The sequence below is a fragment of the Nesoenas mayeri genome (genome assembly GCF_963082525.1).
Source record: "Nesoenas mayeri genome assembly, chromosome: 4".
Taxonomy (NCBI): domain Eukaryota; kingdom Metazoa; phylum Chordata; class Aves; order Columbiformes; family Columbidae; genus Nesoenas; species Nesoenas mayeri.
In genome coordinates, this window is record NC_137540.1 from 75,071,006 (window position 1) to 75,083,196 (window position 12,191).

At 49.7% G+C, this 12,191-nt stretch overlaps 1 protein-coding gene across 1 annotated transcript; it reads right to left on the minus strand.

Moving 5' to 3' along the window:
* Positions 1 to 1,264: 1,264 nt before the first annotated feature.
* On the minus strand, positions 1,265 to 12,073 carry LOC308040424 (5-hydroxytryptamine receptor 7-like; the record flags this gene model as incomplete). The annotated part of the gene is made up of 2 exons (XM_080344418.1): positions 1,265 to 2,590; positions 11,565 to 12,073. 2 exons carry the CDS (start codon positions 12,071 to 12,073, stop codon positions 1,819 to 1,821), a joined length of 1,281 nt encoding a protein of 426 aa, XP_080200544.1. The 3' UTR covers positions 1,265 to 1,818.
* Positions 12,074 to 12,191: the final 118 nt, after the last annotated feature.

The window sequence follows — 12,191 nt, forward strand, 5'->3', positions numbered from 1 at the left end:
GAAGAAGGGGAGGAGGAGGAGGAGGAGAGAGAAGGAAGAAGGGGGGGAGGAGGAGGAGAGAGAAGGAAGAAGGGGGGGAGGAGGAGGAGAGAGAAGGAAGAAGCGGGGGAGGAGGAGGAGAGAGAAGGAAGAAGGGGAGGAGGAGGAGGAGAGAGGAGGAAGAAGGGGAGGAAGAGGAGGAGAGAGAAGGAAGAAGGGGAGAAAAGCATTTTCTGCTGAAGAATCATACGGCAACTACAACAAGCTCCCCTGCTCACATGTGCAATTCTGGCTCCAGCTGTGAGGAACAGGATCTTAGGGAACATCTGGACAAGTTGCTGTTCCTGTGCCCAACCTGTCACTCATTGGGAGATTCCCGGTGGGCTTCAGCCAGTTTTCCTGCTATGAATCGCCAGCCTAAATTGTAGCTTCTGTTGGGTGTCTATAGAAAAAGCAACTATAAAAAGAAATAGGATAAAAATATCTATTATAAAGTGGGGAAGTGAGAACACAAAAGATTTCACCGGAGAAATCTTGATTACTAAGCCAAACCATGCCAGCAGCCAGACAGGACATTCAACAGCCAACTCCAACAGCCATTTGTACTGCATGACATTGCAAGAGGTGGGACTACCCCTGCTCTTGCTTGATGAAGAAAATCTGTAGTGGAAGGAGGGTTAGAAACCCCTTTCCTCTGAACCATCTGGCTTTGACAAGAGAACCCAGATGGGAGATGCTCAAACCACTGACCCCATGGAACAGACACCATCTACAAACCAACAGGCAAGGGTTTCTGGGGCTGCAAAGCAAGGCTTTGGTTGGTTAAGAGCAAAGAGAACTGCAGGAAGACAAGTCCCACCACCACGAAGAAGCAATTTAAAGTCAAAGTGACCAAATAATTTACACCAAAATGAGGAAACCAGACTTCTTTTTTTTTTTAAAAAAAAGAAAAAGATACATCATTTAGTATATTTTTTTCAAGCTTGCTGGACATCATACTGAAGCACTATAAAGCTGTCACAGAAATGCTATTTTTTTTCCTGTTGTCAACCAAAGCGTGCTTTTATGGAGTCAATTAGCCACAAATTATGAACACACATCACTTGTCTGAGAATGAATTACAGTACAACCCAATAAACAGATCCGTCTTTGCTCATTGGTCATTGCCCTGATGAGGAGACGGTTGGACTTTCCTATCCAACCATAAAGGAAACTTCATGTTCATTTGTGTGTCACTCTGTGAACGTGCCTCTTTCAAGTGCTACAGTGTGAGGGGAAACGGGGTCATTGGTACTTCTGCTCTGACGTGCAAACCTGGACATGAGCTCAGTGTGTAAAATGCAATTACATCGGTGGAAGGAGTCCGTATAAGCTGGGATGGCATGAGTGCTTGGATGTACAGCAGAGCCTATAGCTGCTGTCATATTTAATACAGACATGCAGCCAATGTCATCTTTACATCATATATTGTGTGCCCTCCACAGACCTTAGAGCCCTTTTCAAAGGTGGAGAGCCACAGTCTTATTGAGTTTTTAGGGGTTTTTTTTGGTTGGTTGGGAGGTTTTCTTTCCTTTTTTCTTTTTTTTTTTCCTAAACAGTTGGGGAAACCGAGGCACAGAAAGGTGTGTGACTTGCCCACAGTCTGTGGTAGAACTTGAACTCCCCGGTCTTTCTCATGGCTTCTCAGCCCCAACCTGGGACAAGGTGAGAAGGAAGGGTTGCCCACTTGTTCCCACCGAGGGCAAGGAGAACCACAACCCCGAGAGGCAAGAGAAGCAAGGAACCTAAAATGGCGAGGCAAGAGTCCTTTGGTCAGGCACTGGGCGAGAGGACGTGGCTCTACAGGATGCACTCGTGCCTCTCTGTGGCTTTCAGGGCTTCGTGCATGCTGGCGGCGGAGAGCCTCCTGTTGATGTTCCTGTACCTGCACCTCAGGAGGTTCCAGAAAGTAGTCCTCAAGTCTCGGTTAAAGAAAGCGTAAATCAAGGGGTTGATGAGGGAGTTAGTGTATCCTAGCCAGAGCAGAGTCCTCTCCAGCCGCAGGGGCATGCAGCTGCAGCGGATGCCGCAGATGAAAGGCCGAGCCGTTGACATCAGGAAGAAGGGAAGCCAGCAAAACGTGAATGCCCCCACGATAATGCCGAGGGTCCTGGCTGCTTTCTGCTCCCGTTTGAAGATGGAGATATTCTTTCGATCTTGCCGGAGCAGTTTGGAGAGCGTGGCGCATTCCTCCACGGCTTTGGTACGCTTGGAGCTGTGGTGGCCCCGGCTGGAGGCCTCCAGGCAGTAGACGCCCTCCTCTTCATAGTGCTTGGGGAAGTTCATGAAGCGGTGTTTTTCGGCACTGACCTTGGCGGCTTTGTAGATCCGGCTGTACATGACGAGCATGACGGCCATGGGGATGTAGAAGGCAACCCCTGTGGAGTAGACTGTGTACCCGAAGTCCTGGCTGATGAGACACACTCTTTCCACAGTGACGTTCTTGGCCCAGCCAAAAAGTGGAGGAAGGGTGATGGAGGCAGACAGGAGCCAAACGATGAAGACCATCTTGGCCATCAGCTTCCCATTTTGTCTCACGGGGTACGTCAGTGGCCGAGTGATCCCCAGATACCTGGAAAAGAGAAGAGTTGCGAAGCGTCAGGGGGGTTGGAAGGTTTTCATTCCTAATCAGTTGTTAATTGTCACGGGAGAATTTCAGCCCTGGGTGGGGACAAGAAACGAATTCCCCAAATGAAAGTGTTCCTGAAGACACACAGCTGCGGCATCTTCCATGAAATACATTTCACACCCTTTCAGCTCTCTTGCCTAAACACTCTGCTTCAACTGTTCCCCATTGCTTTCTTGCAGCCACCCCGTGCATGACACAAGGTGTGGTTTTACAGCTGAGTCAGTCTGAGCTCCACATGGCTTCCTTGGGAAAAAAAACGCTTAAAAAAAATGCTTAGATTTTCCACCAGAATTAGTTTGTACAAAGAACATGCAACAGCTTTTAGACCTGGCATGTAACTTCACTCAAGAATGTTGAAGCAACTGGAAGAAGCCCTCCAGCCACCTTCAAGAAACATTTGGACAATGTCCTCAGATACACGGTGTGAACTGTGGGGTTGTCCTGTGCAGGGACAGGAGTTGGACTCGATGATCCTTGTGGGTCTCTTCCAGCTCAGGACGTTCTATGACTTCCCAGGGAAACACCCAGGAGTGGGATGGGTGATCCACAGAGTAATATTTCAGAGAATCATAGAATGTCCTGAGTTGGAAGGGACCTACAAGGATCATCAAATCCAACTCCTGTCCCTGCACAGGACACCCCCACAGTTCACACCGTATGTCTGAGGGTGTTGTCCAGTCTCTTCTTGAACACTGTCAGGTTGGGGCTGTGACACCTCCCTGGGGAGTCTGTTCAGTGTCCAGCACCCTCTGGGTGAAGAACCTTTTCCTCATGTCCAACCTAAACCTCCCCTGCCACATCTTCCTGCCATTCCCTCAAGTCAAATTTGCACCATGATACATCAGGACTCACTCCAGATGAAATAAATGAACAGACTCATACCAGTGTTTAAAGAGAAGTGAGAAGTACAAAACCATTCCCTTATTTAGCCAGGCAACTTGGGAACTAGGAGAAGAAATACAACCTGCAGCTGAGACGGCCCTGAAAGTGAGCAAGGAGCAATCTTGCCTCTGGAAAGACTTCAGGATGTCTCTGGATGGGCACAGAAAGCAAGTAGTGATGGGGGGTTGATGGACTCGTGGTGTAACACTGATAGCTGTTGACTCACACCTTCCTTCAGCCAATGGACAGTGTATTTGCATCTTGCGACACTGGCATCCATGGGATACACCACTGTCAGCAGCACACCCATCACTCCCGTCTCCATCTAGGCTGCAATATTAGGACAAACCTACAGGTGCCTGCAACAAGTACTGGAGATGACCTCTAGAAACCAAGACAGGAGTGACTGCCAGTTGCAAACAGCTGGAGCAGTCTGTTCCCTTGCACGGCCCGTATCTCCTGAGGTGATGGTGCCCAGACCTCCCTGGAGAGCAAAATGAGAGGATCTCTGAGCAGGAGATCCCAAAAGCATGTGGTGACCCACAGATTCACAAATCCTGATGCCTGGAGTTAGAAGTTAACCTGTTAGCTTGACTGAAAGGAGCTGGAGACTGCATCACCCATCAGCTCCTATGGGGTGGAATTTTGAACCATCCACAGCCTTGATTGAGAGAGTTCATGTGACTAAGAAATTGTGCCAAATATTAGGTGGTGAGTTAAAATTATAAACTAAGACATCAGCAGGGAGTTGGCCACTGTCAAACAATGTTCCCACTGAAAAACTTCAGCCTCCTATTTAGTCTCAATCAGTACAGCAAAAGCCTCCAGCTGTCAAATTGATTTCTTTTATGTTACAGCCTTTTTGATTCAAACCTGCCTGCTATCAGGAATTTCTAGGCATTTTTAGGCAAGATCACGTCACCTCTTAAGTGTTTTGGATAAGCTGCATCAGTCCAGAGGGGCACTAAGAACAGCAGCTGTTTGGATCCTTTTTGCTGGAAGCTTTTCCAGGGAAGAAGGAGCTTTTCTATTAAGATAAAAATTTCTGCAGAGCATTTTACCTCTGTTGTATCATTATTTCTTTTTCTGACAATCAGTCTCATTGTAGGTGTTAGATTTTTTTTCTTCTCTGATTATTTCCCTTTTCCAGATCCTCCCCCAAGACTGGAAGAAGACAGAAATAAAATTAAAAATAAAAAAATCCAATTCCTCCACTCCTTTTGGCTGCTAAATAAATTCAAAGCCCAAAATATTCTACCCTGACTCCCTGGTAAAATGAATTTGAATTCATTCACTGAGTTGTTATTCTTTTCCTATTTTCCTCTGTATTTTCTCCAGCTGGCCTTACTCACACAAACCAAGCAAAACCCTCCATGACCACCTATTCTGCTTGAAAGCCCAGCAGTGGCACAGGGTGAAGGATGCAAAGGCAACACAACATCTTGGGATGAGAAACAGCTTTAAGCCCATAACCCCGGGGGCCTTGTCTATGCTGGAAAAGACCTGTGAGATGGAGATGGACAGTATTTGGTGCTGTTTTCCCAGAACTTACCATTTTCTTCTTCCAACCTGGGCTGAGCACGGTGAGAAGTGATGAGCGTGGCTGGAAGATCAGAACTTGGGAGCACAAGTGTGATGGGAGCGGCTGAGGGACCTGGGGGGTTCAGCTGGAGAACAGGAGCTGAGGGGAGACCTTCTGATCTCTGAACTGCCTGAAAGGAGCTTGGAGCCAGGGGGGGTCGGGCTCTGCTCCCCAGGAACAAGCGCCAGGAGCAGAGGAAATGGCCTCAAGTTGCACCAGGGGAGGTTGAGGTTGGATGTGGGAACAATTTCTTCCCCAAAGGGCTGTGGGGCATTGGAACAGGCTGCCCAGGGCAGTGCTGGAGTCACCATCCCTGGAGGGCTGGACAGACGGACATGAGGCTCTCAGGACATGGGGCAGTGCCAGGGGTGGGTTGACTATTGGACTCCATGATCTTGAGGGTCTTTTCCAACCAAAATGATTCTATGACTCTGAAAGATGGGTGGGAACAGATTGGAGCAATGCTGCCAAATATCCTTCCTGCCGTAGGAAGGGGCTTCGGATGGAGAGCAGACTTTTTGTCTCCTAAGCTGGTTGAAAACCATGCCTTGCTGTTGCATATCCAAATTCAGCACCTAAAAAATCACTCCTCTGTATACCCAAGCCAAGAACTTTGCGAACTAATATATGCTGTGTTGTGCTATATCCTTTATCATGCTATTACTAGGTTTTCTTTAGAAGCCGATCCACTTGGGATTTGCTGAAACTTCAAGGAATTTACATGCTAGCCAAGCAAAATGCACAGTGACAAGATTTAAAAAGCCAGCAAAGCTGACACATTTCATCTGCGGGTGCCTTGTGCAGGCGCTGCTGGAGGAAACAGGGCTGTTTTGAGGTCTTTGCTTATAATTTGGATGAGAGAGGGAAGAAGAACTCAAAATAGGCCGGCGTTTACAGCAGTGCGGGAGGCGAGATTGCACAGACTTGCAATGAAATTTAAATCAAATTCTCTTGCTTTGATTCATTTTTTTTTTTTCTTAAATTCTTGCGTGTGTGTCTTGTTGTTAATCAAGTTTTAGCGGTAAGCAGGTAGCAAAAGCCAGTTCCCAGAGCAGTGATTTACTGGCATTTTGTGGAGGTTTGCAGGACGCCCCACTGTGCAGGATTGATTGTGTAGCTGCTCCTTCCTTCTCCATTAAAATCCTTCCACGTCCTTGGCCCCATGGGTGCCAGGGCAGTGGGGTAGGAGACCTGCCCCAGGCTGGGCTCCACCGTCAACCTCATGGATTTGCCAATTCAGTGATTACCGTTGAGCACAAAATGAATAATCACTGAATTCTTATGCTAGGGATGAAATAAAAGGACAAATAAAAATCTCTCCAAGGTGTCCCTATCTCCATTCTGCAGCTGGCAAATCGGGAAAGGACAAATCTCCATTCTAAAAGGTTGGCTGAGCCCAAATGAGCCGAGAATTGGAGTTTCCCAGGCCTCACTATTTTACCATAATCCCATGCTTCCTCTGGGCCAAATTTAAGCTTCCAGGCTGATGTCCTGCCTGGCCCATCCTGCTGAAGGAGAGGGAACCTCCAGGAGGAGTATCACAGAATCACAGAATATTAGGTATTGGCAGGGACCTGGAAAGCTCATCCAGTGCAATCCCCCCATGGAGCAGGAACACCCAGATGAGGTTACACAGGAAGGTGTCCAGGTGGGTTGGAATGTCTGCAGAGAAGGAGACTCCACAACCCCCCTGGGCAGCCTGGGCCAGGCTCTGCCACCCTCACCATGAACAAGTTCCTTCTCAAATTTAAGTGGAACCTTTTGTGTTCCAGTTTGAACCCATTGTCCCTTGTCCTGTCACTGGTTGTCACCGAGAAGAGCCTGGCTCCATCCTCCTGACACTCACCCTTTCCATATTGATCCCCATGAATGAGTCCCCGCTCAGCGTCCTCTTGTCCAGCTCCAGAGCCCCAGCTCCCTCAGCCTTTCCTCACACGGGAGATGCTCCACTCCCTCCAGCATCTTGGTGGCTGCGCTGGACTCTCTGCAGCAGTTCCCTGTCCTGCTGGAACTGAGGGGCCACAACTGGACACAATATTCCAGGTGTGGTCTCCCCAGGGCAGAGCAGAGGGGCAGGAGAACCTCTCTGACCTACTGACCACCCCCTTCTAACGCACCCCAGGTCCCATTGGCTTCCTGGCCACAAGGGCCCAGTGCTGGCTCATGGTCACCCTGCTGTCCCCAGGACCCCCAGCTCCCTTTCCCCTACGCTGCTCTCTAATAGGTCATTCCCCAACTTATACTGGAACCTGGAGGCTGAAGCTGCCGGTGGCTTCACCTGTCCATGCCTTAAGCCAGAGGTGGTGGGAGCATCCCAGGGATGCATTCCAGGTCACTGGAGATACAGTGCAGGGACCTACCTGGCCTGGGACATGTTTGGACAAAGGACAATCCAGCAGAATACTGTGGATGTTTCATCCCATCAGCTCTTCCAGGAGGCATCCTTTATACTGGAGACGATGCCAATTTGGAGTATATCGTCTGATTTAGGGTAGAAAACACTTGCCAGAGAGAAGGGAGAGCCCCAGCAGGGCTGCCTGGGAAACCGATGGAGACTTTTTTTTCCACTAACAAAACCTGAAGTGATATGTGGGATGTGGGGAGCTGCTTTTGTCAGCTGCCTGGCATGTTTTACCCAGAGCTTCATCAAAAGCTGAGCAGCCAAAAGGGGTTTTTCTGTTGTTGTTCTGTTTTTTGGTTTGTGGCAATAAAGAATCTATAACATTGGCAGGCTTTTAGATAAGAAAAATGGAAGAGAAAGACGGATGTTTGCAACATCTTTCTTTTTTGATTTAAAAGAAAATCAATCAAATTCCCCTTCAGAGAAGATTAGTTCTACCAGCTTCAATTAGAGGCTTTTAGAAAGCACTCTGCATTAATAATCAATAATAGCAGCCTACGTTTTAATAGTACCCATCATCTTGGGCAAACCAAGCATCTTTTATACCTAAACTAATCAAAACATGAGGACACTTCAGCCATCAATAAAATCACAACCTCCTCTTTGGCAGAAACAGGCACCTGTCAAACAGTGCTGACCAAGTTGGTATGTGGGACAGAACTAAAGGAGATATTTCTATTTCCGAGGAGCACCAACGCTGCTCCTCTGTTTTGTTGCAGGGCAGGAGGAACAGCTTGCTATAGTCATCAGTGGAAATTTCGGTTAATACTTCACTGAGATGACCGACTATTTAATCTCTTTCGGCGCAGGTGTTTCAGGCTGTCTGCAAACTCCAGTGTATTTTTGCTTTAGCTTCGGGTTCAGCTCTGCTTTGTATCGGCACCGAAGCCAAAAAGTGTGCTTGGAGATGTTTCCATCAGGAGCTAAACCAAAAATGTTGCCTAAACCAAAGTGGAGACCCAGGTGTGGTCCTGGATCTGTGCTCTCCCTCAGTCCATCCCCATCAACTGCTGTGTGGAAGCGACAAGGATGATGTGTTCACACAGAATCATAGAATCATTTTGGCTGGAAAAGACCCTCAAGATCATGGAGTCCAACCATAACCCACCCCCGGCACTGCCCCATGTCCCTAAGAACCTCATGTCCGTCTGTCCAACCCTCCAGGGATGGTGACTCCAGCACTGCCCTGGGCAGCCTGTTCCAATGCCCCACAGCCCTTTGGGGAAGAAATTGTTCCCCACATCCAACCTCAACCTCCCCTGGCGCAACTTGAGGCCGTTTCCTCTGCTCCTGGCGCTTGTTCCTGGGGAGCAGAGCCCGACCCCCCTGGCTCCAAGCTCCTTTCAGGCAGTTCAGAGATCAGGTGGTCTCCCCTCAGCTCCTGTTCTCCAGCTGAACCCCCCAGGTCCCTCAGCCGCTCCCATCACACTTGTGCTCCTGAGTTCTGATCTTCCAGCCACGCTCATCACTTCTCGCTGTGTCAGCCCCCATGCACTCTCAACGTGTCCTTCCTCCCACCCAGAGCTGAGGTGGACACAGCTGGGAGGGCTTTCCACCCCTTCCCTCTGCCCTGACAGTCCTCCTTCTGCTCAAATTACAACCTTCACTCTTATTCCCTGTCTCTAAATGCATCTCAAGCAATTGCCCTCTCACCAGGCAACTTCCCCATCAGGCTGAGGAGGATGAAGGTCTGGGAGCAAACTGTGATGCTGCAGCCCAGTCGAGCTCCCAGCACGTCATGGTCCCTGTGAAAATGCACTCGAAGAACAAGCCCATGCCAGAAGGCAGCCTCTTGTTATGACAGGTTTTTCCTCCATCACTTTACTGAGAGGTCGAAATCACAGAAGGGTCAAGACATTGTAAAAAAACACCTAGCAATCTGCTCACTCTGTTATTCTATTGCTGCAGCTCCCCTTTCCTCTCCAACATCCAAAAAAGGTGAGGAGGTTTGCATGGCCAGCACTCAGAGATGGTGCAGAGCTGAATAGCTGCTCCAGAGCTGCATGAGACAGGACACAGGACTGTGTCCCTCTGTTTTGGGATGGTTTTCCTTCCCTGCAACCTCTGGGCTCCTCAGAGCCTCAACAAGCTCATCTGGGTGAACTGGGTGGAGATGCTCCCCCAGAGAGGTGGGGACAGACAGAAATGTACCCACAAGTGCCTCCAGCATCACCCAGTTAAAACACATCCTCCTTCGCTGTGTGACCAATGGATCCAACTTAGAACCACCTTGGGGCCGCTCCCATTTAAGCCAGGATTACAGTTATGCACATGCAACTCCTGCCTTTCTGCAGCCCTCAGGATCACCCAAGATTTGGCCTCGGCACATGCGGACTCCCCGACACTAACGTCCACACCTCCCCTGAAACCTGCCTGTTCCCATTCCGAGAGGAAAAGATGGAGAAATGTCAATGTGAGGCACTCGCTTGCATGGCATCCTCAGACTGTGGTGACATTGGGTGGGAGGGATGTGATGGACAAGTGGAATGAATTGCTGTGATTTTTGTGAAAGGTTTGTCCTGTTTATGTGTGTGTTTGGAAAAGTGTTTCTCCAAGAGATGGGATTGGTGAGGAAAGGAAGGGGGAAAGGAAGGGGGAAAGGAAGGGGGAAAGGAAGGGGGAAAGGAAGGGGGAAAGGAAGGGGGAAAGGAAGGGGGAAAGGAAGGGGGAAAGGAAGGGGGAAAGGAAGGGGGAAAGGAAGGGGGAAAGGAAGGGGGAAAGGAAAGGGGGAAAGGAAAGGGGGAAAGGAAAGGGGGAAAGGAAAGGGGAAAGGAAGGGGGAAAGGAAAGGGGAAAGGTGATTTTTTTAAAGCAAAGCCAATATGATCAGTGTGTAGCTGCTTCCCTGCTCCAGGAAACATTGACCTGTTCCATTACTGCATTTAACCTCTTACCTCTCACAGAGACAGACTTCTGCCAGCTCCAGATACACCTGCTGGTTTAGGAACAGGCTTTTTTTAAATTAAAACAAAGCCAGTTCAGAGCAGAACTGGACCTTGCCGTGTGCCCAGGGAGTGATTTTGCTTTCTAAGCAGATCAGGGCAATGGAGCTCAGGGCAGCTTGCAGGGGAGCAGTGGCTGGTGGGGACCGAGGGCTTCGGAGCAGGAGATGCTGTTTGCTTGTTGGGGGATAACTCAGCCATCATCAGCAGGATTTTCTCTGTCCTTTCTGCTTTATCACCTGGTTTCACACCCGGGGAGGGTGGCCAGGGAGGTCTTATAGCTGAAGGCACACACACATCTCATTATCTGTCTCCTTCCCTGAGCTGCTTATCACAAACCAGCCTGGCTCAGCGGTGCCAGCGTAAACCCAAACCAACCCCCGAGAAAGCCAACGCTCGCGTCAGATCTGGATCCGGCCCACCGACTCGTCAGCACGATGTCCTTAATGACGCAGGCTGCTATAATTAGACCCATGGGGGTGCTGACTTGCCCAAGTCTTGCCAGTTTGCCAGACAGGCTTAGCCTTTCCCTCCTGACTCCCGATGTGGGAGTTGAAGCCAGAAAATCCTCACAAATGCCTGTACCGGGCTAAACAAGGGGGTTTGGGGATTTGGGATGGGGTGGGGGGAGTTGCCAACATCCTTGGCCAAGTTACAAGTCCAGGCAGCAGCAGAGCGTCCCATAGGACCAGGCTCCAGAAGCTCTGTAACCTGGATTTTAAAGGGCATGTGAGGTTTTTTTTGCTTGTTGTTTTGTTGAATAATGTTACGGTCCAGCCTCCTTCCCTGGAGAAGGTCAGGTCATGGGTTTATCCTCTAGGCTCTGCTTCTCAAGGCAAGGAAGAACAATGAGAAGCAGCTGCCTAGAGGGGGAGGACTAAGCAAAGTAACTCAGAGAAGTTACTTGAGAAGGCACCTTAAGCCCAGCTCTTCCAAAGGAACTGGGGCACCTAATTCCTGCAGAAAACCCTCTGCAATCCCGTGCATCTACAAAACACATGCAGAAGCCTTGATCCAACTGGGAACGTGATTCTGGTGGCCCCCAACCTTCAGAAACACCCTTATATTCCAGCCCACCTGAGCACACACCAAGCACCTCGTCAGTCCTTACCTGTCCACGCTGATGATGCACAAGGTCATGATGGAGGCGGTGCAACACATAACGTCCATGGCGATAAACACGTTGCAAAAAACCTTCCCAAAGAGCCACTCTCCCCCTACCAGGTCTGTGATGGTCACGAAGGGCATGACGGCAAAGGCCACCGACAGGTCGGCGGCTGCGAGGGACACCACCAGGTAGTTGGAGGGTTGCCGGAGCTTCTTGACGATGCACACGGAGATGATGACCAGCCCGTTGCCGGCGATGGTCATGAGGATGATGATGGAGAGCACCGCTCCGATGACGATCTTCTCGGTGTCCCCATAGAGCAGGATCTCCTCGCCACAGTCCGTCGTGTTGGTGAGGTTGGAGGACGGCAGGTCTGGCTCGGTTGGGGTGGAGGGTTCCTCAGTCATGAATGGATTCGGGAGCGATTTCTGAGCCGGGTGCTGCTGCTCTGCGTTCTCCACGAAGAGAAGATGATGCTCCAGAAACCGCCTGGGGCTGGCCCTTAGCAACATGCTCTGAGCTCACCGCAGCGGGCAAAGGCACGAGTTTCCTCCCAGCAATGACACCTCCAGTGACAAACCAGAACATTTTATCACAAGCAGGCAAAGAAAATAAGATATTTCGCCCCGC